We start from the raw sequence: 26,997 nt of genomic DNA, 5'->3' as shown, positions 1-26,997 counted from the left end.
TACCTTGTCTATTCATTTTAATCCGCAGACCAAGTCAAAATACTCACTATGTGATGGAAAAGGTTAATATGTTCACCTTCATGTAAACTGTCTGTTTACACATCTCGGTTCCCTCATTCGCTAATATTAAAACACCATACGAGGGTATCATTGAATAACACTAAACCTGTCCACTCTTTACAATTCAGAGGGCAAGTGAAAACATGGCCTATGAAATTTTGAAGTGAAAGAAGGGTTACTATGTTAACCTCCGATTTACCTTCTGGTCCAAATCCACACATGAAAAAACTGCACTCATAATTACACGTCTTCGCGTAGAACTTGAAGGAAAACCGGACTAACAACAGGAATGTCGCGAGACAAAAAACTAGACTTGGAGGAAAAGTCGGCATGTATCATGAATATTGGCACAAACGTTCAATGCGAAGATCCGTCGAAAAACTAACTGCGGCTTCTTGAAAAACTCGTCGAGGACCCCCATAACACCTAGGGTTGATAATACCTTGGTCTTCCTCCAAATGCCCTCAGGTTTACTATAGTCTCTTCGAAAACGGAGTCAGTGCACAAAGTAGGGTCCTCAATGTTTGGCATCCAAATTTCTTGCTTTCATGATTTCAGTAAATAAAATTACACTGACTACATTAGTTAAATCGAGCTCAATATTTACGCCTCTTGCACTAATAGCCAGCAGTCTTTGGTTTCCTAAGGAGGTATTACCAAAAATTGATAGAGCTAGATGTATTTTCTTGATCTTTAAATAAACGGAGTTTGAAATCAGTCAACGTGCGGTTACATTTTTGAAAGTAAAATATCATGTCCCATTTTATGATAACATAATTCACGTATTTTTAAATAACCACCTGCAAATTTCTACTTTCTGTTTACATAAAGCAATTGTTCACAATCGGTCTATGATATTGAAATTGAATTTGACATTCATCTTCAAACGAGTTCACTCCGAAATTCTTTTTGAACTGCAATTTGTTATACGCAATAATATGCAATATTTTTTATACGCAATTGTCATACCAGTGCCTTCTAAGCATGCTGCGATTCTGCGGTGACTCTATAGCTAACTCTTGGACGAATTTAAACTTTTTACATCTTTCTTGAATACAGTTTCAAAATTAACCTAAAGATTTTGCGTTATCGGTTGCGAAATTCGCAAAATTAAGCAGTTGCCAGTACACAAAACTTGTTGGTTGGTCGCGTTGATTACGAATTACCTGTGCACTGCTGTGTGTATAACACCGCGCGGGGTCACTGTAAACCAGGTCACTGCACGATCACTGTAAATCCACAGCACACTCGGAAGAGTATGATATCTACGTTAATTGCTTACGAATATCCAAAAAGAATTTCGGAGTAGACTCGTTTGAAGCAAAATTTCGAATTCATTTTGACACGCTTATTTAAGTGTCAAGAAAATACGTAATTGTTTAGGATTAGGGTCTTTCCACCAATTTTTTTGCGCCTTTGCTACATCGTAGATTTTGATGTGTAGTTTAAGAATCTGGAAGAAAAAATTATCGCCCTTTTCTCGTTTTCGAAATATTGTTACAACCGGCCTTCACCTGGTCCCCTTTTTTGGTGTCAATCAGCAAGAAATGCTGATACATTCCGAAATATGTAGTCAAGCGTGCGAACGATTACGACTAACTCTATCGAGCTGATTCGGCAAACTGATGTAAGAGTTCTCTTATTTGATGTTATGACACAAAAAGGAATAATATAAGAACAACAGTCGTCAGCGCGCGTCAGTCTGAAAGAGAGCCAGAGACAGAGTTAGTCCAGTCGTGATTCAAGTACAAATTCGTGTTCGAGTAGGAAAAGTGACAGATCAGAACGAATCTCTGATTGCCACCCACGCGAGAGCTGTAACATTGTAACAGCGAGGGCGTATAGTAACGTTGAACCGGAAAACCCCATAAGAGTTGAAGGTCTCGTTGAACGTACTGCGCGAAATCCAAATCCGCCTCCATAGACCGCGTTGAGTGAATCCGCGAAGTTCGAAATAGGAAAGTCTGTACGACAAGGAAAACCGCGTTGAGAAGCGACCAACAGCGACCAGCAAGCCGATAACTTACAATGTGGCAACGCTGAAATTGTACTGACAGACCGGACGAGCTGGTATGTAATTCGTAACTTTCCTTAATATATATGAAATTGTTAAACCTAAACGGAATCTACTAGCTCACTTTCCCCTCTCTCCTTCCACTACACATAAGATAAAGTTTAATCAAGGTGTGCTTTAACACTTTAAAGTGTTAAAGACATAACTAGTTAGGACATAACAATATAATGGTTTATATTATGATGCAGGCGCCGCCGTATCAGTTATACAGTACTGACAGAATGGAGCTCATGCGCATGCGCATCTTACGCGGAGTTATGAAACGCTTATGCATGCTAGTGAAATATAGTTCGCAATATAGCAAAAGAGCATTAATTTATGTCCTTGCTAAACAAGTAGTATACACAAACTATTGCTCTACTTTTATATTGTAAACGTATGAAGTGAACATGATTGAAAATGCTTGCTTTATAAGTACATAAAGTAATAATGTTCTTATACATACCATGATTTTGAAGTTAGCGTTACTGAAACTACATGCTTTACGTTTGTATAAATTAATGATAGTTGATCTTCATTGTTGCGACAAACTAATAGAACAAATATTATTAAATATGCTTGCTTTATCAATTCGTTGCATGCAATACAGACATGATACTATGTTCTTTTAGAGTGACTTTTTATAATACTAGCTGCTATAGTATGCAATACGTAGCAAACATATTAGTGTATGTACTGATAAAGTAAACATGTATAATATCTACTTTACTAATTTGCAATATAGAGCAGGCACCTGAACTTATATATTTATAAAACAGGGGTTGCAGTCAAACCATTCCTTTTTATTTCCAGAAGCAAAGAAGTCAATACTTATACATATATTTATGTCAAAAATAATTTCTATATAAATATTTCTAAACACACGGTGAAGTTAAACCAAATATTTATTTCTACATTAATTATTGTAAATTAAGATTTCTGTTCCAAAATGTTTGCCGAATAAACAAAGGCCACTCTATCTAATAAACTATTTTTGCTAGATTTTCAAGCTTTGAGAAGTAGCCATGCGCATTCCATGAATCCGCAGAACTAGCGCATGTGCATGAACTCCATTCCACCAGTACTGTATAACTGATACAGTAGTGCCCGCATCATAATATAAACCTTTATATCTCGAAAACGAGAAGTAAGTGACAATTTTTTCTTCCAGATTCTTAATCTACACGTCAAAATCTACAATGTAGCAAAGGCGCAGAAAACTCAGTGGGGAGGCCTTAATCCTAAAGAGTTACCGAAAATACTTTTACCTTTATCAATTATTGGTAACACTCGGTCAAGAAAACAAAGTGTACTAACGATTAGAGCAAGAGGCGTAAATGCCGGGTGCTACTTAAATCACGTAGTTAGTTCAATTTTGTTTACAGAAGTCATTAAAGCAAGAAATTTGGATGTCAAACATTGAAGACCCTACTTTGTGCACTGACTCCGTTTTCGAAGAGACTATAGTAAACCTAAGGGCATTCGGAGGAAGACCAAGGTATTTAACAACCCTAGGTCTTATGGGGGTCCTCGACGAGTTTTTCAAGAAGCCGCAGTTAGTTTTTCGACGGATCTTCGCATTGAACGTTTGTGCCAATATTCATGATACATGCCGACTTTTCCTCCAAGTCTAGTTTTTTGTCTCGCGACATTCCTGTTGTTAGTCCGGTTTTCCTTCAAGTTCTACGCGAAGACGTGTAATTATGAGTGCAGTTTTTTCATGTGTGGATTTGGACCAGAAGGTAAATCGGAGGCTAACATAGTAACCCTTTTTTCACTTCAAAATTTCATAGGCCATGTTTTCACTTGCCCTCTGGATAGTAAAGAGTGGGCAGGTTTAGCGTTATTCAATGATACCCTCGTATGGTGTTTTAATATTAGCGAATGAAGGAATTGAGATGTGTAAACAGACAGTTTACATGAAGGTGGACATATTAACCTTTTCCATCACATAGTGAGTGTTTGGAGTTGGTCTGCGGATTAAAATGAATAGACAAGGTAATTGTTATTCAATCATATTTGTCAGTTTTAACTGAATTTTGGATACTGTATCCTTGTCAAGTGTCATAAAATTTCGGAGCAGTTTTTCGACGGTGACTGATATCTCCCTTCCCTTGCGTCAGTACTATTCCGCTGTTCGACAACCTCTGCTCGAGATTTCCATGCGGGCTTATTTCTGGTGCTTTCCACTAAATTTTTAATTTTTAGATGCTTATAACTAACAAACTAAGCCTTAAACAAGACACCGTTATTGTTTAAAATACAGTTAAATTTCGAAGCTTTGTTTCGTCCGCAAGAATCGCAGTACGTTAACGTACGTGACCGACCGAAGGTCGCCTTCGGTAGGGGATTCAGTTGCGTTGACAATAAACTCGGTACCTTCGAATTACGACTCGTTTTTTCATCCGATGCGGTTGAAGTTCGAACAGGTGAGCGATCACGATCAACTGTTTGAATCTCAGGCCCGATATCGAGTGGGGGTATCGGAGCTTGACAAAGAGAGAGAGCAAAATCGGTACATTAGACAAAGATAGACAATGATAAGCGAGCGCCGCGTAGCGGATTTTCGGGAACTCCGCGATTTTCGCGGAGCGTCTCGCGCTCGCATGTCGAAGTTAGTCTTGCACCGATCGCTCGCACGGTAGCAAGGAACAGCAATTACAGAAGAGTCTGCTGAGTTAAGAAATTTGGGCACCAAGTTCCTTAGCTCGTGACGCCTTCTACGCTGTAATATCGTACTGCAGCTCGCTATAACTCCCTTCGAGAATCACGTACTACACGTGCGAAGGAGCAGCGATTGTTTAGTCGCGATAGTTTAAAAGGCGAGTAACTGCACTCTTGGATCGGTGGTTACCTCGATTTCCTGAGTTTGCTATTCGTCGGAGGAGCAATCAAGACCTCTTCTTGGTTGAGCCACGATATTGGCACCAAACTGAGAGGGTAAACGTAAGTGTATCAACTCTGCGTTGCCCGTGTTGTATCGCCCGTTTAGTAGCAGCCCGCGTGCGATGAATAGATGCGTACGTCGCGGTGAACGGTGAGTGATACAACCTCTGGCCTTTATCAGCCACCAAGCCTAGCTAGTGCTAGTGCCGTAGGTCGCACGCTCGCGAATCTCGGCTTACAACCGTGATTCGTACGAGGCAAGCCTTCCTGGAAGGCAGGTTAATCAGAGAAAAGGAGGCTCCCTCCTCTCTGCACACTCGTCTGCCGACGCTTTCTTCAGAGCGAAGAAACGTCGGTAATACAGTCCACTGCACTACCTTAACGATACGTCAAGGTATTGCTCCCCCCTCCACATAGGCTCGTTTTCGAAGCCTGGAGTCGGAAAGACACGGTTTAGCTTGAAAGCAATACGCTCGCTTACCTGTGCGCTTCTACCGCTATTTTCTTTTCCAGACGCCAGCGTCGCTGAAGGAAACAGGCCAGCGTCACCACCAAGGGCCCATCCCAAAGTTTTCTTTTAAACGAAAAAAAGTCAAAATAAACGTCGTATCTAAGCCCTTATCAGGGCCGACTTAAATTTGATTACTTGTACAATTTTTTTTCTTCACACCCTCCTCTCAACCACCCAATCCGGACCCCGTTAGATCCCTGAATTTCAGCGATTCTAACAGTTATGCTTGATTTTTTTTTATTATAGTCTCTAGAATTCCCCTTTTATCCCGTGCTGTTCAAAAAGACTCTCTATATATTTATAAATAAAAATTTGTATACAAAAATTGCACTATTTATGAAATAACCTTACGTACAATAATTTAAGTATGTGGCGTTCGTCTGCATGAACAAATGAAACATTTGGCGTGCAGATGGTGACAAGGTTTATGACGCTGGCAAAGTCGGAAAAGCTATTTTTGAGAAAGCCAAGTAAATTTTTATTAACTTCTCTTTTGTATCCATGTTTTCGTCGAGTTTTGTTTCGGGCCTCAATAGCAATGCAGGCATCATAAACCCGGAATTTCTAAAGGGCCTCACGGCGATGGGTCCGCACGTGCGCGACCATCGGTGGACCTCGCGGTCAACTTCGTCGGCAAGCGTGGGCCCGGCGGAAATTCCGATGAGTCACCAAAGTTTCCACGAGGAACTTACCCCCACAAGGCGGGCGCGTTTTCTTAGTTTTAAGCTTAGCGTGTAAGAAAATAGAGGGTGCAAATGTCGGAATCAAAGCAAGCCGATTGGCCAGCACCCACGCGCGAAAAAGAAAAAGAGGGCGCACGTTTTTCGGCGTGCGGGTTAGCTCGAGGCTTGTTGTCCGATAGAGAGTCAGTTGGGACATGACTCTCGAGTTTAATACTTTTGTTGAATAAAAAGTGAATTCCGGTGAAAACGCTTGTAATCACTATCATTCCCTTCAAGTATTTTAAAGAAATGAGGAAATTGATTTTCTACGGTAGGTATGAAATTCCAGGATCTGCCACTCGGAAAGAAACTATCTGTGGTTATCCAACCGCCTTCCCTGAAAAATCTACTGTTTTCTAAATATACGTCTATAGAGTGATTTTAATTGTTCATAAGAAATGCACATTGGCACAACATATTCTACAGAATGTCATTGTTTGATCTTCAAACTTGTCCCTCAAAATGTTATAAAAATCTCTAGGAGTTTCACTGAAAGGTCCCTTTTCAACATAAGTCAGAAAGTGAAAATATAAGAGTAATCATGAAAGTCACGTAGGTAGTCGCTCGTGCCGCTTGCCGGCGACCAGAACAGTTGAATACAGCGGTTCAAGTGTGAGAGAATAAGATTAATAATCGCCTTCTCTCTCGACTTTTTGACGCTATCCAAAGTGGTCCGAGGGGCAGAGCTCACGTACATGCGGCTCATGTAGTAATGTGTATAGTGAACGAGGAGTCACAGAGTGGCTCCTTCTCCCATTCGTTGGGAAGTTACATGCCTATAGATAATACTATTCCTGTAACGACAACTGTAAGTCCTTAATAGTGAATGCAACTGCAATAACTGTCAGAAAAAGAGGGCAAAAAGATTTAGCTGCTATTTTAAACGAAACAAAGAAGAGTCCCGAACAGGTAAGAAAAATGCGAAAAAGTTACCCTATGATAAGAAAAAACCAGTCCCATTTACCCTTGACGAAACTTTGGTTTTGCTGTACAATACTAACTTAGCACATTGTTGACCGGCAATTTTGCTGAAAATTTATCTCATGTCACCGGCTATTATTTCGTAATTGGATGTGGAAGTAAAACAATATAAACAAACTTTAATAAATTTAATAAATTAATAAAACAAGCGCATCACGAATTTACTCGTGGCCGGTCAGCAACGTTCGGCCATGAAAACACGTGTTAACTCGTGGCCGGTCAACAATGCGTTAAGTAAAAGATAATATATTAGTACCAGATTAGAATTAAAGCCAAGAAATTGTGATACATTTCCAAAATACGATGTTGTTCATGAGTGGAAATAAAATTCAAGACCAGCAGGGATGACATTAAGCGATACAAATGTAGAAATCCCATTGCAAAATCTTTTAGACCATATAGTACAGTGGTTCATATTAGTACAAACAGAAGTAATTCACAATATGATCTCTGAAATGAATAATAATATAATTGAATACGAAATAATCTGTAGCTATGGTTTTGATGGCAGTAGTAGCCATTCATTATATGAACAAAAATTCAAAGAGCTTCAACTAGTTCCGACTCTTTTCTTTTGGCCGCAACATTAATTCCACTCCGACCGATAATAACAAACAATTTATTTTATCGACTAATAACGTCCCACAATCTATTAGATTCTGCAGACTATTAAGATTAAAATACGTAAAAGCAGCAACATAAAAGATTTTTAGAGAGAAAGAAAGCATACACCATAAAATCAATAAATTATTAGAGCTTAATATTCCATAAATTTTATAGACAAGATAGAGAATTTTATGCATGGAAAAGGAGTAGAGAAAATAATTTGCAAGATGTATTGCATAAGGCCTTGGATACCTTAGATTCATTTATTTCAAACATGTCACTTAGAAAGAGAATAAAAAACAACACCAAAAGATGTTAGACTTTATTATTTTAGTTTGAGCGTGGTTCGCTCTAACGGTTAGCGGTACACTTTATTTTGTAAAAGATAAGTTAACTACGCGCGCAATTCTCAACGTTACTTTTCCACATGTTACTCGGGGCACACTACAACCGGAAGAACGCAGCGCCCAAACAGGATCACCTCAAACAGTCACGAATCGACAAGAGACAAACACGTGCACAATGAACCCATGAATTAGCGCGATAATTTAACAAAAGAAAATCAAATTTCCACCTGAAATGTTATCTATTACATCCCCCATCATTTTCTCAACCACAGTCGCAACCATCGTCGTCCAATTTTTCAATAGATGGCAGTGACAGTGATATCGAAAATTCCGATAATGAAAATGATGAAGAAGATGTAAACAATTTAGCGATATTTGAGTATCTCGATAACGTGGAATTAGATTCAGATGAATTATAGATAATAGTTCATAATTTTCAGCTATATTTTTCCATATTTTGTATCTTAGCTACTGATAAAAATATTATTATAAATATATTTAATCGAAGTTTATCGTAGAAAGTTAATTTATGTTTAAAAAAAATATTGAAAACCTTCGAACATAAAAAAAGATATAAATATCATTGCAAACCACTATATACCACGTATTGATTTCGTCATTTTGAATTTGAACTTTTTTATTTCAGATTCGACATCAGCAACCTCAAAAACTCTATATTAAGAAGTTCTAAAAACATCCGATGAAAACTTGAATTTTGGCCGCATTTTCAAGGTTTTCAGATCACTAGGCACAATCAAACCGCTAGCAAATCATTAGCTATTTTTCCTGACTAAACGGTTCGTTTACAGCACATGGTTCCTTTTAAATGTTTTCTCTACTGTAACGATTAAATTTTTTTTTGAATATCTTTCCCACGAAGACTACCTGGATCAACCAGTGGTTCTCCAATAAAATTTAATCCAATAATAATAAAACTGCCTTTCATAACAGATGTATCAAAAACGTATAGCGTTTTGGGGAATCCCTTCTATTCGTTCAATTCATAGGTAATATATAGAAATATACAATATAATTATAATTGTGTGAATGAATGTGAAAATAAAGACGTCACCTATCCTACTGGTTGAGGAATGCAGGAATAAGAGAATCACGCATGTATGCACAAACGCGTGGTTTCTAGCGAACTGCACGAATCTGGTGAGAAAAACGGGCCTTATCAAGGTACTACAATAAGACAGCACCAGCGGTTTGGTTCACGCTATGACACTCTACATGTTACAGTCGCGAGATGCGTGATGGAATAGTCCGTGGGACCTATACTCCCTTTCTATTTTCTAAAAATTGAGTTTAGAGCCAAAGTTCCATTAACGAAAAGGATTCATTAGTTCAACGTAGAATTTCTCCTTGTTAAATACATTCAACTTTCAGTTCAGTTCTTTAGTTATTATTTCTTTCTATGTTATTATTAATCCTTTGTCTTAGTAAGTAATATTAGTGTAAAATATATTTCTAACCGCGTGTGTTGTATGCGTGTGCTTAGCGACCCAAATTAGTTCATCTTTTTGATCTACAAAATTGATTTTTAAATATCATTTAAATAAATAAATTATATTATTACATATAAATTATCTGGTTTTTGTGGTTACTGACCAAGTTCAAAATTTTATAAAGAAATAAAATCAGTAGATTTGGTGAGCCTCTAATTGTTATATTTCTTATTTATAATTGTAATTTTAAATAATAATTGAAATTGTAATTGTAATTGCATTAATTTATAACGAAGAAAAGGAGTCAAATAGAGTCGTCGCCGATGCATCCTTGACTCTGTCTTATTTGTGTTTTTTTTTTTAATTATTCTTCTTTGAATTGTTACCTCTATATATTTGCATTAGATATACATATATGGAGTCCCAAACAAAGTGCGGATGCCGTTAAAGAGGAATTTCTGGGGTGACTCTAACCAATTTTTTTCTTTGCAACAATGTTCTCGGAAGCTTTGATAACAAGTTATTAACGAAAAATATTCACCAATCAGAGAGCGCGGATAGTGAGCGCTCGGCTGACCAGTGACTGTACACGAGCTACGCTTAGCGTTATCTCTCGCCGTGCTCAAGCCTGTGGCGTGTGTAACGGCCAACTCGCCCTTGCTGTGATAAATTCGTTGTTAGTGTATATTTTTGTCTTTAGTCTTCGTAGCTTTCTCTTCTCTACTTTTCCTGACGTATTTACGATTTCCTGTCTATTCTTTCGATTTCTACGCTCTCAAGTGTTCGTCCTGGCCTGGTCATCATCAAGCACATTTGGCGACCAGATCAGGGCGACCTTAAAGACTCTTTTCTTTCAACTTTCTCTCCGGTTTTCTGTCCCTTCCGTTTTCCTTCTTCGTTCTTTCCACTATCACTATCTTTCTTTTCGTGTAGGATTTAAGAGCGGAATTTTCTAAACGCGGAACACTTAGTTCGGAGCAGTCGAGTAGGCACGTCTACAGATTCCTGTATACTGCATATGAGTGTGACAATAAAATAATTGAGAGCTGAATCAGTTGGAGTCAGTTTATATTATTCGCCTCAAGCCTTATACAAGAAATTCAACATCTCTACGTTATTACTCAATCTCTTATACTATTAGATGAAAAATTATTCAAAAAGTCAGGAACACGATAGCTACCGCGGCATAAATTATGGAATTTTGTCAGATTTTTAAATTAATGACACTAGCCATAAAAAATAAAAAACGAGAAAAAAAAATTGAAACATGCCGATTCTCTATTGTAGCAATACTGGAATAATAATTTAGCAGATAAATATCACTAATACCATTGTTCTCAATTTTTTCACATTTTTTTAATTTGATACACTACAGTAAAAAAGGAAAGCAATGCTTCCGTTGTTTCTACGGATTCAACACTATTATTATGCGTATTAAAACATTGGAAATCATATCAAAATGTTTTTTTCCTAAGAATTGTAAACCTAACCCGTAAATGCCATATGCTGCAAAATGCAACCCATAAAAACTACGTAACCAGCGATTTTTATTTCTTTGACTATGGTGCATTAATCCAAAAAATGGCCAAAAAATTTCAGATAAGAAAATAAGTAGACATGCAATTGTTATCGTTAAAGCTCTCTCATTCGGAGAAGAACTCATCTGCTGCTTGAATACTTATCCACAAGGTCACGCCGCCGATCCCGGCCGTTGAGGTATAAAACAGTCGTAGTATAGGAGCTACTGATTGTAGGTATACGCCGTCACAGAAAAACATCTGACAACCGCAACACGTACCGAATAAAAAACTCCACGGTCGTGGATTATTTTAGAACGACATCGTTTCTACGTTTAGAAATAATGTAGTCCTGAAATGTGACGGTCAGTTCGGGTACTTTTCGCGGTGCATCTGTTCCGCAACTTCCGCGTTGTCTCGGCACTCCGCGGCAAAAACAAAAAAAAAAGGAAAGGTTGTACCCTTCGGCGGTGAAAATCATGACTGATACTGACGATTCTTTTCGAAGTTTCTTTCCTTCTTCCCTCGCATCATTCTAGGTGCGACTTCTTAGGGATATCACTTCGTCAAAGTACTCAAATACGATTTGTTATTTGGCATAACCGAGTGAGGGTCTTCCACGGTCAGGCTTTTTTCGTAGAGGTGGTAGTCTCTTCTTCAGGTCGAAAAAGTCGCAGATAAATTCATGGGGGGAAGCAAAGGCATGTCGGATTAGTGTAGGAAACGGTTAACGAGTGTCTTGCAGATATGGCCGTTTATGATCACAGATATTTCGCGGAGACAAGCGATTCTCGCAGTCATCTTTCCCATGTTATTTGTATGTGTCTAACTTTTACAGATGTGACATTCTAAATACCACTACATTCATGTTATTCATTGTTTGCCCACATCGACGCCTTTCTCGAGATAGACCCTTTTTCCAAATATTGTTTTTATATTAATATGAAGATCACGCATATGTGTGCGTGAACTAAAAAATAATTTGTTATAGCCAATAAATTTTCCCCCTTATACCATGTAAATTTCATGTAGACAGTTTTTTTATATCTTAAACAGGTTAGGAAATAATGGACTGCACAGTGTTACGCGGGACACCCTGTGTGTATACATAGGTGGTAACGCGCTAGGCTGCGAGCGAGCGATGCGATGCGCGACGCGAACCGAACATGACCGATTGTTACTCGAAATCGCGACAGCTAATCGACGGTACTGAGTTTTTTTTTCTTTTACCGTGGTGTATCAAATTGAAAAATGTGAAAAAATTGAGAACAATGGTATTAGTGATACTTATCTGTTAAATTATTATTTCGGTATTACTGCAATAGAGAATCGGCATTTTTCAATTTTTTTCTCTCGTTTTTTATTTTTTACAACTAGAATCATTGATTTAAAAATCTGACAGAATTCCATAATTTGTGCCGCGATAGCTAACGTGTTCCTGATTGTAGAAAGAGAAATTTGGCAATAATGTAAAGATCTTGAGTTTTTTGTGCAAGGCTTGAGCACGGCGAGAGCAAACGCTGCTGCGCGTAGTTTGTACGCAATCACTATCTGAGCTCTCTGATTGGTCGATGTTTTTTCGTTAATAACTTGTTAACAAAGCTTCAGAGGGCATTGTTGCAGAGGAAGAAGTTGGTTAGAAGCACCTCAGGGATCTCTCTTTAATGGCTTTCGCACTTTGTTTAATATAAATAAAATTAATTGAATATAATTAAATATAATTAGTTTTCATTAATTTTCAATGTTTTACAACAATCTTGCGGGCGGACTTTCTTTGGAAATGTTCAGCGATTCAGAGGTATTAATTCACTCCTTAAAGCTGTGAGCATTAGTTTTTTTACACCCTGCAAATACTTGACTTCTGTATCTTTTCTATATTTATAAATGCCCACAGGGTTTCTATTGCGATCACAGCAAAAACAAAATTTTAATTAAAAGAAAAATTACACTGCATATCTCTATCACGACCTTGAAGAATGAATTGAAAATGTAACTGAATGATATTATCTTTCTTTAAATAAAAGAATGATTTAAAGTTGAAAAGATATATAATTATAATTTAATGATACGTACATATATTGCATTAGATTTATACGATTTCCACGAAGTAACTTGTTTAATTAGAGTAATTGTATAACTATTGCTATTTGCAGTTATAAATATTTTGTTCTTGGTTGTATCAATGTGCATTTTGCTAATAGCAATAAATATATGTAAATATAGTTCACGTGTATGAGTAATATGTAGATCGAATGAACAACTTTAGAATGAAACCCACAAATTGTTGATGTGCGTCTGCACGCGTGTACGTGGGATGGCAGATTATGCTTGATATAGCGTACACCCGATTTTCTCCATGCCTGGGTCGTCGTAAATTTAAACCCCATTTCACCACCATTCCTATGGTTTGAAGTGCACCCGAGGGCCTGAAACTGCCACGCATTGTACCAGTGGGAATAGGTTTGCGAATAAAACTACTATTTACTATTACTACGAATACTATTTTTACACGAGTGTTAGGGGTGGGCAGATACCCGAAGTTTCGTGTTCAGGTCGGGTCGAGTATTTTTTTGGGGTTCAGGTCGCAACCTGAAACTTTTGGATACCTGGAAATTTCTGGTACCCGAAATCCTAAAAGCGGATTTGAGAGTGTTTATAAATCTGGAAACTTTTTAAAAACATAAATATCATGCTTTTTCATTGTTTTCTAATCAAGTTTTGCGCTTGAACTTGCAAATTTGCACATATCGTATTCTATAATATAAATTATGTTATACAGGCTATAACACGTACACGTTTCAATATTATAAGGGGTGGTAGGGGACCTTAAATGAATTACAAAATATCCCATAATACAGGGTGGGTGGAAAATCATAGTACAACCGGCCACGGAATAATTTAACGTAAAAAGATAACTGTTACGATCAATCAAAATTCAAATCATGCACTATACAGCGCCATGGACGTGCGAGATATGTATGTGTATGAATGGTACAGACTATGGGGTCTCTCCCGCTTTCAATGTTACGGATATTAAGATGTGGAAAATGTGAAAGTGTGTTTGAGTTTTCAATTACAATATCTTATGTTAACTTTTAACTTAATCGTAATAAATATTAATATTGTATGTTTTCCACGCCACATTCCACAATTAAAATAGTAAACAATCCAAAAATAAGGAAAAAATATGGTATACAATTTTTTCATCTGAGGCTTTGTTTTCGAGAAAATCGAATTTGAAGCAATACGATTTACTTATCATGTATTCTATTACCGGTTGTTTATGTCTATACTAGCCATTATCATACTGCAAAACTTATAAAATAGTATTTACTTTATATTTCTATACGGAAAAACAAACTGTAAGAATAAAATTATATCACCTTAAGAATGTATTTTTTACTGTGTGCGCCAATATTGTTAATAATTTCAAATAATTCAATTACTATTGTATTACTGTAAAATTAAAAGCCTAATGTTTATATACTTTCTGCATTTCTATTTCAAACAATAAATCATAGAAATCGAATTATATCACATTTAAAGTGTTTTGTTTACTCTGTATCAGTAAACTATTTGCCATTACATGTCTACGGGACATACTCTGCAACTTAAATTTATTAAAAAGAAAATATTTATGTACATTTGTACCAAATAAGTAAGGAAAATTATATTTATTCATAAAAAATTAGTTAAAAACATTAGAAATATGTTAACTTTACAACAATTGAGCTACAGAATTAATTTAGAACCTAAGTTGAAATAGAATGTCGGTATGTCAATTTAAACACTGACGATGCCTGAGCGAAGTTTCCAGAACGATGTTTCTAGTAAGCCGGCATAAGCTTATTCGAAATTCCCTGCGTCCTTTCAATCTAACTCTGACAGAATCAAGAAGACTGTGTCCGTTAGAAGCATTCTCCTTTCCCTGTTTAACCCTCAAACGCCTAACACTGTAGTTCGGTATACTTGTACTCGGCTAAAATTCGAAATCATTTTTCTCAAAACCGAAGTATCACATCAAAAATTTATATATATATCTCAATTATAATAAAATACATCTTTCGTGGTTTAGAAAGATTATTCCCATCAACCTCCTTTCCGCTTATATCATCAGTTCTGGGACACTCTGTATATTTCAAAAATTATTTTATTATAAACTAGAGCGAGGAAAGCATAACTGTTTCATTCTTTCTAATGTTAATTTCGTTCTTGGGGCAGTCACGATATTCCCAGTGTTAGAAAATAGGCGTTCACTGCACGTTTATGTAGCAAGAATAGTAGGTACTGCCTTGCTGTTCCTACCAATATTGGGTACCTATTAGAATTACTTTTCCATCAACCTACACTATTTTGGTTTTTTAAGTAAGAACGCTTTCCGAAAAATAAATCCGCATTTCGTTATTTATTTTGGACTCAAAAGATTCTTGCTTTTCCTTTACCACGTTACCTAATAACTAGCTTTCTTGAAAAAATTTCATCAATTTAAATTTCGGTTGCCATGTAAAATAAATTCAAACTAAGGAAAGTATTTTATAAGTTAGAAAAGTCATTGTGAGTATTGATTTACTTGAATTGAAATAATACCGTCATCTTGACATGTAATTTACCTGTTCCGTGTATTATTATTTTCGTCTGTATTTATAGTATTAATTGTACTTTCCAAAGATTTAATTCTTTTCTCTAATTTCTTTTTGGTCTTTAGTCTCTCTTCTCCCTCTAGCAACAAAAGATCTTTAAAACGGGCTATTATATGCCATAAAATTTGAGTTGTTACGAATGGAAGTTGATAAATGTAATGGTAATTGCCCTCAACTCATTTACCCAGATAGCACACGACATCTTAAAGACGCCTATTTTATGTCTATTTTAGGTCTGAACGTCTTACGACCTAATTTGGACGTTTTCAAGACGTCTCATTGTGGTCGCCTCAAAGACATCTGGAATTTATGTCATAAAGACCTGTTAAAGATGTAAATTTTAAACATCAGTAAGACGTAAATTTTAGACGTCTTAAAGACGTAAATTTCAGACGTCTTGAAGACATTTATTCTAGACATCTGTAAGACATCTGAAATTTACATGTTAAAGACGAAGTAAACGTCGTACATATATTGGAAATTTATATCAAAATAAATGTTGGAATGACACCTGAAACTTAACATATTTTAAATAGGTTCTACAGATTATTAAAACGCATTCTTAGAGCATAAAATAAACAAACGCGTCTTCATAATTTCCTAATTTTTTGTAATTCCCATTATTTAGTTGCTACACATAAAGATTTTGATCTCAAAAGTATACAGTATTATAATTATATAATAATACAATTTAATCGCAAAAGATCACATGCATATAGTGTTCTTTTATAGAAAATAAGATAAAAAGGAACAGATTTTTATTTTCAAGCAAAATCATTTATTAATACTGTACCTGATTGATATTAGTACTGTACCTTCTTCTAATGTGACATCAACAAAGGAAATACTGTTGAATCTGAATCAAGTTGCTTTCCCGAAAAATATAAAAACTAAAGAATGTCATTACAACAAACAAGCCTTCATTATGTGTTCCTGGTGTCGATCGTTTTTATGTACGATAATTATCATTTTGCATCGTATATAATGTCATCATAATAATATTAATGACGTAAAAGAAAGAAAAAAGAAAGAAAAAAGAAAGAAAAGAATTTATTCATCGACCGAGATTCCATCTCGGACCTACCCGATTACAAGCCGCACACCGTGTCATGTACCTATTCTATATTACGCGAATCGATGCCTACATTACAATAGATAGAGATGGTATATGTATCTTTAATTTAATTATATCGTTAAAACTATCGAGTATCTAAGACTAATATTTTACACATATCATTAGGTAAATGTATTCTACGAAAATCAACCAACATCTACCAAATCTACCAAAATCAACCTACAAAAAATCGTTAAAATCGAAGAAATTTATTGGCAGTTGGGGTCCTTTCCTTTTAGAAAATATTTCCTGTAAATCTATGTCAGTAGTGTCATACAGAGTGTATCACGTAATTCTGTCCCTACATTTTTTCAGGTATTTTCAACAATATTACAAAAAATATTAATCGGCTTCAAGTCAAAAATATATAAAATTTTCCAAAAGTTTTTGTTCGGTAAAAGATCAATATTGCTTTCGGCAATATTTTATATCGCAACTTGTAACCGATGAAAAATGTAAAATATATCTTAAGCGTAACCAGCAGACGTGATCAGCAAGCGCAGCTGCTGGACTATGCTGGATGCAGCGGATGACCGCAGCGCGACGGCTGGATCGAATTAGAAAATTAACGTATACCTACTCAAAACATTTTTTTTTAGATTATCAGAAATATTTACAAAATCGTGAAGACAATTACGTGGTACGCCCTTCAAAATTTAATGCATATTATATATTATGTGAGATATTAGTAGATCTTATTGCAAATAAATTTTTTGCTGTAATACAAATTTTTCGATGTGAAAATGTGCAACGGTTTTCGGATAACTACGTACGTCGCTGATAAAACTGTTAATAATTGCGGTCACTATAGTAATTAAACAGTAATCAGTCGAAATCGTGGAGGCGCGGAATCGCGGAATCTCCGAGCCGCCGAGACGCGGAACGATCATTTGTTCAGGCGTCTCTGGTCAATAAAGAGCAGTGAAAAGTGAAAAATAGGAAAAAATCAATTGTTGCAAGTGTGCTGTTAAAATAAGAAATTTTGCTGCTACATTAGGTAAGTTTTTACTTTATATTTATTTCTGTTTATTTAAATATGTCTTTCATATTAGTGGTAAATTTCCTTTATTTTAGTGTGTTGTGAAAATCCCCAAAAATATTAGTTGTTGTTGGTGGTGGTACTATACTAAGCTACATTTGTGTAAGTTTTTGTTTTATAATTTTATTGTTATTTGATATTTTTGTTGTATAATTTTATTTTATTATCAAAGTTTTTATTTTCTTTTAATTTAAGAATGGCAAAAAAACGAAATATGCAGAAATATTATATGCGTGGTAAAAGATCTTTGCTTGCATCGTACAAATCTTTGCATCAGGAAGCTTCCACATCATGTAATACAGGATCTTCAAATATTATTCAATTAAATGTTTCCTCAGAAAATTCTTATTCTAGTCTAAATAACAGTAATGAAAGTAGCTTTGCTTCTTTAGATTTGATACAGAATACTGAAAATGATTCTGCAGAAACTCAAGAGACTGAAGAAAATCCCAATATGCTAAATCGAAATACAGGTCCCGTGGAGGAATTAGATGAAAGTTTTCATGCTTTGCTAATACAATGGTCTTTAAAACACAATATTTCGCATTGTGCAATTAATGATTTGTTGAATTTGTTAAAAAAGCCTATTCCGAATAACTTACCTTCAGATGCAAGGACTCTTTTAAGAACATGTAGATCAGTAGAAACGAAACGTGTAGACCCAGGAAATTATTATCATTTCGGCTTAAAAAATAGTGTTCTAAAGCTAATTAAATTTATAGATATTGGTTCTATTAATGATAACACCATTCAAGTTAATCTTAATATCGATGGTTTACCATTATGCAAAAGCTGAAAGAGTCAAGTATACCCAATTTTATGTAGCATTACGGGACACAATAAAAGAGTTAACATGATTGGTATATATCATGGTCATGAGAAACCCAAAAATGTCAATGAATTTTTAAATGATTTTGTGCATGAGGCTATAGATGTTATTAATAATGGGATTTTAATTAATGAGCAATTATATCGTATACAGATTAAAGCGTTTGTATGTGATGCCCCGGCCAAATCGTTCATTAAATGCGTAAAAGGACATACAGGGTATCATTCATGTACTAAGTGTTATTCGGAAGGAGATTTTATACACAATAAAATGTGCTTTCCCGATGTAGAGAATATCCGTTTAAGATCTGATACTGATTTTAGATTAAAAATTGAAGAAGAGCATCATACTAGGTTTTCAATCCTAGAAAATATCCCAGGAATCGATATGATCGACTCCTTCCCCCTTGACTACATGCACCTCGTTTGCTTGGGTGTGGTAAAGAAATTACTTTGTCTGTGGTGTACTGGTAAACCTTCAACAAAAATATCAAATTCAAAATTGTCAAATATATCCAATTCACTAATTCATTTGGCAAAAAATATTCCGGTAGAATTTAATAGGAAACCTAGAGCCTTGGATGAAGTAAAAAGATGGAAAGCTACAGAATTTCGGCAATTTCTATTTTATACGGGTCCAATAGTCCTGATAAAAAATGTAAGTAATGATAGATACTTAAATTTTTTATCGTTGCATGTAGGATTGATTATTTTGTCAAATGCCAGGTATTTTAATTGTATTGATTATGCATCTGAATTGTTAAAATATTTTGTAGTAACTTTTAGAATGCTATATGGTTTGGAAAACATATCTCACAATGTGCATAATTTGTTACATATAACTCAAGACGTTAAAAATCACGGGCCACTGGATAATTTTAGTGCTTTCCCTTTTGAAAATTTTTTACAGAGTATTTTAAGATCTATTAGAAAAAGTGATAAACATTTGGAACAAATTGTAAAACGATATATAGAGACATCCACTTTTCTTGAAAAAAAACCTGACACTATGAAATATCCTTCTTTTAGAAAAGAACATTCCGAAGGTCCATTAACAGAGCATATTACAGCGTTAAAACAATTTAAAGTTGTTGATTCTAATAATTTTATTCTAAAAGTTACTGATCCTGATAACTGTTGCTGTCTCAGTGACGGTACTATTATTGTTGTGAAAAATTTAATATTGTCAGATGATGATTATAAAATACTTGGCAGAAAATTTTTAGTCTTAAAGGATTTTTACGAGAAACCTTGCAAATCCTCAAAATTAGGTATTTTTTTAGTAGAACCGTATAATTTAGGGCCTTTAGAAATTTTTAATATCAAGTACATCGCCTATAAATGTGTAAAATTAGAAATTGCCGAAAAACTTGTTATCTTTCCACTGATCCATTCTGCTTATTGCTAAGTTCAAACGCTTATTTTTATTAATCGTTTCTTCCATACTGTACATAGTATAAATTGTAAATGCCAATCACCATTGACAAGAATTTTTTGTTCTATTCATAAATTTAACGTGTTTTCATACAGTAATTACTATTACTATTTATCTACAATTCAATATTAACTTACCACGCATATAATGACTGTATTATTCCGGCATGCCAAACATACATTTAGTAGCACAAATAAACACATTCTAAATATTTCTAAAATTGAAGAATGGAGAAAGAAACGTGGACCATTGTTGAATTTGTGGACGATGGTAGTGTCGAAGCAGTACCATCAACATGGATACAGAACGATGTATGTCATTGGCCACCTTTACCACAAAATCGGCTGATAAATGCCATCAAAAAGTGTGAACCATTAGAATTATCCTGGCCAACACATAAAATTAAAGTTTTCAGAAATGGCACTTTCAGTAAGTTAACATTATTATTCAAAACAAATATACAATTAATGTAATTACTATTTAATACTTGTAGATGATTATTCCAAAGCCAGATTGAAAGCTAAAACTGCTGAAGAGACCAGCGATTTGCAGTCTGAAAACGATAATTTGCTAAAAAAAGGGAAGCAGAAAGAAAAGTGGGTATCATCAGTATCAGTATCATCGGATAGTGATGAAACAGTTATTGGCAGTTTACCATCACCTCCAACAATTAAAAAAAAGAAAACAATAAGTATGTACACAACAGTTTATAAACATTATTAGAACACTTACAGTACATAATGTTTATTCAACTCAAACAAGGCTTATAAACAACACCTAAATCTTTTTCTTATAACACTGTTCGACAAATTTGGACTTTTTTTTGATTTTGTAAATATGAATCTGCAAACCTTTTGTGGTAATATTTATTATATTATAAAGATAAACGTATAAAATTATACATAGTATAACTGTTATAATACAATCACACGACGTCACGCGGTAAACATAAATCCTACACCTTTTTTACAGAACGTACAGTTTTTGAAAAAATCAATTTCGAAAAAAATGACAATTTTTCAACTTTGGAACTATTTTGTACTTTTACCGTAACAGTTATTTAGTTGCTCTTGACACGAAATAATCCTGTTTGACACGAAATATTCAAACAGGATTATATATATATATATATATATATATATATATATATATATATATATATATAGAAACTATTTCGTTTCTATATTGAAAACAAAAATAATTTTGTGAATTCGCCTCCTGATATGCTTTCCGTAGTAGAAAGCTTGCTCTATCGCGTGGTATAGGCAGATTTTTCTCTAAACCCTCGTTTTTTTAAATAAAGTGAAAAATATCAACTAAACTGGGTGCATTCTGGCTGTCCTTTTCACGTTCATTATTATTTAAACATATTTCGATGTTTATAATCTAATAACTACTATATCCTTTTTTTCGGGAGAGTCCACAGAATTATTTTGTGTCAAGAGCAACTAAATAAGTATTACGGTAAAAGCACAAAATATTTCCAAAGTTCAAAATTTGTCATTTTCTTTCAAAATTGATTTTTTCAAAAACTATACGTTCTGGAAAAAAATCTGTTTGTCGATTCGTATTCAGCATGTCAAAATATATGAGAAATGTTCATTCAAGTTTAAAAAATTAGATACTTGTTGAACAGTGTAATTAAATCATTCAATTGTTTATTATAATTAGAAAAAATATTCCGTTTTTTAGCTATTGCTGAGTGCCCTATTCAGGGTGCAAGTTTCAATCATGAAATTACTAATAATAACAGCTCCACCCAACCTTGTGTCATTGGTAAATTCATTTATTTGACTAATTAAATACTAATTCATATAGAAAATATAACGCCTGAAAATTTATAGGAAATGGAGAAACAAATAATTGCCAAAATTATGCTGGCAAGAATTCAAATTATAAGGTTCTTCTTGAGCAGAACCATTTAATACGGGGATTGCTAACGGATATACTGCATGAAATTGGAGAAATAAAAAATATGTTGAAAGAAACAGGAAATAAATCTCAGGATAAACCTACCTTTTTCACAAAATATTCTGAGTTAGGATTTCCCTTAAACACAAAAGAGGCTCTTTTACGTGTGGAAATTATTTTAAATGATGTAGCTGATTTTGAAGATGCAGTATGAACATATATAAAATTAAATTTAATTTGTGTTTCAGTGACTAATCTATTTTCATTCTGTTAGCAGAATATAAGTCATTTTTTAATTTTAGGTGCAAGAATTAGCAAAAATAGGGGGAAACAATAATTATGAATTTGTGAAGCGGGTATTCAACTCTTTAAGTACAAACGACCTTGCATTGGAATACAGCTGGTTGGGAAGGAAAGGCAAGAAAGAGTTTCATAGCCTAAAAACATCAAATCTCATATTATGTAATTATCACCCTTAAAGTATATTCTTATTAATGTTATAATTTTTATAGAGTTCATTCTAAAATATTCTATCGAAATTTGTATTTAAGGTGCTGCAGAAAAGGCAAATGTGGCACAAAACAGACGCCAAACCGAGGTGTCGATTCAAACATGGCTACGAAGAGCATCGGACAGGAGAGCAACAATATCAAAAAAATTCTAATGTTCATGTTATTACAATAACGTTTATTGTAATAATGTTTGTAATAATATAATATTGTATTGTTATGTTGCATAAATATAATACTTTAAATAAACATTTTAATTCTGATTAAAAGTTTTGATTTACCTTTATTAATTGAATTTTTTATTTTTCTTAATATGATTTATTTTTTTTTAAAACAAACGTCTGGAAACGTCTTTAATAGTGTCTTAAAGATGTCTTGAAAACGTCTTATAAATATCTTAAAATCGTCTGAATAATGTCTTTATAATATCTTACAAAATGTCTAAAACATGCCCTGAAAATGTTTGAAAGGTGCCTATAAGATGTCTTGAAAATGTCTTAAAGACGTACATAAGATATGTTAAAGACATCTGGAAGACGTACGGTTTTGTAACATACGACATTCGGAGGATGTTTCTAAGACATTTATAGGACATCACCGACGTCTATACGATGTCGTCAATATCGGGAACGGACGTCTTTAAGACGTCCATTAGACATCTTTGTGCTATCTGGGTAAAATACCGATAGTTAGATTTCGATATATTTTTCTATATGTCGACTTGACAAAAATACTTGAAACAGATAATCAGGAAAAGCTAATGAAATGTTCGAATATTTCTCCCTAACCCGATCTTAGAACCTTGGGTATGTAATACATGCCTAACACAATAATAGTGTGTAAATACAAAATTTAGCGCTGCCAGGCATATGTAAACATGAGCGTTTTTTATTATTTGCCTGTCTAGAATCTAGTCTCCTGAAATGTCTCACATTTTCTTATACATTCTATACAGAAATGTCATCTTTTTTTATTTTAAGTACCTTCTAACTAAAATCTACGCGCAGCTAGATGCAGCCAGATGTTAAACCGAAGTTGGAAATGTATACAAGGTGTAACTAATATACATGGTAGGAGGAACCAGAGACAAACATAACACGGAATGAATGTAACAAACGTTATAAAATAAATACTAGTCGACCAATAATCTTGTGCTTCTATCATGGCATGTCATTTCCATTTCTCCTCCACCTTAGTTTTTGGCAACATGTAATAATAAGCGGTTCTTCGTATTTTAATTATCTTTTTGTTGGGACTTTATGAAATCCTTTAACTTTTTTGGTATTGTATTCAATAGATATTGACTTTATAGGTAGATATAAAAATTGTTATGATTATAAGTTTGTTCCGCATGTAGAACATGCTCATGAGAAATACTGTTAGTAGGAATAAAAGTAACAACTTGTTACTTGTTACTAAACTGATTGTAACTTGCTACTTTCTTCTATGTTTGCGTTGCCGAATATGTTATCTTAATAAAATTTATTAAGGAAAGAACTTGTTAAATCACATTTCCTAAATCCTAAAGTCCAGCGGTTTTGTAGTTTGAAATAGAAGACTACAAAATAACAAAAACGAGTCCTTGAATCATTATTATCAACGTTATTTAATACAATTATTAGAAATTATTTAATAATTTTGAGTCTCTCGTTAATTTATCAAATTATTCTCTGTTTCGCATGTATTTGTCAACTTATTTCCCTATGTACCCATTATGAAAATAGTTATTCATATCTTAGGACTTGTCAAGGTTTTCAGCTGTTCAACTTTCACATACAATAGATATATTCCCTTTTGCGTACCATACGAGATAAAAAACAGAAAGTCGGCAAAAATAGATTTCCTAAGTTCTTAAACATGATCGTCAAATACGGGATTAATGTATATAGAATGTCCAACATTCATAAAAGAAAAACAGATTGTGAACTGGCTTCTTAAAAGTCTATGTTAAGTTTATGTTGATATTTATACTTACTTTTACCTTCAGAATAAGTAGAAATATAATTTCAGAAGTATTTTTTCTACTACTCAATTTAATTTTCAAACTTAAATAGGTTATTATCTTTCTTATCGTTACTTTCGTTTCTAGAGGTAAAGACAAAAGTAATAAATGACATACTTTAAAGAAAGTCTTATTTAAAAAAATTGGTGTAATATATTGCTAGTGTTTTTATTTGATTGTTGTTTAATAATGTAGGTTTACTGTCCTGTACGACCTATTTAAAAATTCTATGAAACTTAGAAATTACAGAGTCAAAAACCCAAATTGTTACGTTTATCTCTGGTCTCCCCTAATATTTGAAAGGGTAGTGGTCGCCTCAAATGGAACACAAAATGTTCTATGATATAATGTCCAATCTGTTAATATACTAAATGTTTTCAAGTAAAAACGTTCATTTTTTTACCTTACGATTAATGTTTTATCAGTATGTCTATAATATACACGACTGGTTACAAGTTTGGGCTCATTCGTTAAATTAAGAACAATAAAGCTTACCTTGTTCGTGTACATAAACATTCGTCTATAATTTAAATAATAAGTAATTGTATCCATTTTCTCCATTATACGGAAGTTGAAAACGTAATTATTGTTTAAAGTGTTAACTTCGAATCAAAGGTAGTTACTTTACTCGACAATACAACTTTATGGAGAATTAGTAAGTAATTATAAACTTTAGGTCGGTAGTGTATCTACATGTGTACAGGGTTGCCCATGCAACGTATGCACCTCTGTAACTTCCAAAGTATGCATTGCACAAAAAAATGTTGTACGCAAAAGTTACTTAGTTTGAAAGGGTACACTATGTAGTGTATTTATCGTTTTTATAGGTGGAGGCGTTTCGAAGATTTGAAAGTGAACCATGCTTTTTTAAATGATATACTATATTTTTTATACCAAAATATGGAAGAATAGCGAATTTTTAGTAAAGAAGTATTGACCTTTATTAGCCCTAAACCTAATAGCGAACGAGTAATTTCATTTTATTTCTTGAGAAATTTTCTTCACATATAAGTTGAAGATTTAACCTTATCACAGATTTTCGCAGGACAGCTGATTTGTGATAGCCATTGTTATGTTGATATACATTGTTACGTAAATATGGCTGTCCTACGAAAATCTATGATAAGATTGCATGTCTAACTTATATGAAGAAAACTTTCAAGAAATAAAATGAAATTACTTGTTAGGTATTGGATTTAGGGCTGATAAAGGTCAATACTATTTTATTAAAAACTCGATATTCTTCCATATTTTGATATAAAAAATATAGTATACCATTTAAAAAAACAAAATTGACCTTCAAATCTCCGAAACGCCTCCACCTATAAAAAAAAATAAATGGATTACATAATGTACCCCTTCAAACCATGTAACTTTTGTATACAAAATTTTTTTCTGCATTGCATACTTTGGAAATTATAGATGTGCACAAGTTGCGTGCGCCATCCTGTACATATAATTTCTTAATTTACTTGCAAAAGTATAGAATCAAAAAATGAAATATATACAATTATTATATGAAATGACTATTGCTCTTCTGAAATACGTGTTTGTATAGTATTATAAGAAATATGTTGTAACATAGCTCACCCAAATAGACGTTGCAATTGTAATCAAACCCCAGCTAACTAAAAGGGGTAAAGTAGTAAGTAGCATAGTATTTTTTCTGCCAATTATGTCAACAATCAAAGTGTTAATTGGTGGACCTATCGTACTACCGATGGTCACCATAGCTACTAATGTAGAAATCGCCGATGCTGTAACTGGAATGGGTGAATTCTCTGCCATTAATATCACAATGCTCGGTGAATTCCATCCGTTGACAAAGCCAACACCACCAGCCAATAGGGAAGCTGAAGGAATGTATAATTATAGTAAATATATAATAGTAACAATTTCTTAAAAACACCGTATAAAATGTAAATTTAATATTTTGTATTAACATAAACACGTGACATTAATAAATGGTTGCAGCTTATGTAATAAATTCGTCGCAACCCACACGTGTGTTTCAAATATGTAATTAATTTTCAATAATATTGGTTTAACATTAGTAATTAGTTTTCAATAATGTAAAACAATTTTGTACTTACTTGCAAAAATTGTCAAATACTCCCATCTCTTTGAACCGCTGGGTAATGTGTATCTACCTTTCTCTGTGTCCGTTTGCATTTTTGTAATTTACACTTCATATATTTTCATTATACAATGGATGTTAATGTGCAACTGAACCAAATCAAGACAAGACAAAGTAGAACCATCTTTAAGTAATATCTCTGTATCTCAGATAACAGTTTTATCCCAAAAGACATAAAGCACACATAAGACTCTACATGAAATTTATAATGGTACAAGGTAAAAACAAAGATCTGTTTTCAGATAGATTTG

At 34.0% G+C, this 26,997-nt stretch overlaps 2 protein-coding genes across 2 annotated transcripts in view; one reads left to right on the top strand and one right to left on the bottom strand.

Moving 5' to 3' along the window:
* The window catches only part of LOC143187547 (facilitated trehalose transporter Tret1-like), a 37,042-nt gene extending 10,261 nt beyond the window's left edge, over positions 1–26,781 (bottom strand). Inside the window, exons 1-2 of the mRNA XM_076391769.1 lie at positions 26,703–26,781; positions 26,200–26,462 (exon numbers count right to left, since the gene is read on the bottom strand). Of these exons, the coding sequence (XP_076247884.1) occupies positions 26,200–26,462; positions 26,703–26,781 (342 nt within the window). The remainder of the gene's footprint in view (positions 1–26,199; positions 26,463–26,702) is intronic.
* LOC143187548 (uncharacterized) lies at positions 19,141–20,160 on the top strand. The gene has a single exon (XM_076391770.1). The coding sequence runs from the start codon at positions 19,141–19,143 to the stop codon at positions 20,158–20,160; it is 1,020 nt and encodes a 339-aa protein (XP_076247885.1).
* Positions 26,782–26,997: the final 216 nt, after the last annotated feature.

Source organism: Calliopsis andreniformis, unplaced genomic scaffold, assembly GCF_051401765.1.
Source record: "Calliopsis andreniformis isolate RMS-2024a unplaced genomic scaffold, iyCalAndr_principal scaffold0048, whole genome shotgun sequence".
In the NCBI taxonomy this organism is placed as follows: domain Eukaryota; kingdom Metazoa; phylum Arthropoda; class Insecta; order Hymenoptera; family Andrenidae; genus Calliopsis; species Calliopsis andreniformis.
This window is presented reverse-complemented; position numbering and strand designations above follow the sequence as displayed.

Coding starts and splice junctions, on each gene's coding strand:
- LOC143187548 (XM_076391770.1), top strand. CDS start 19,141: ATGATCGACTCCTTCCCCCTTGACTACATGCACCTCGTTTGCTTGGGT.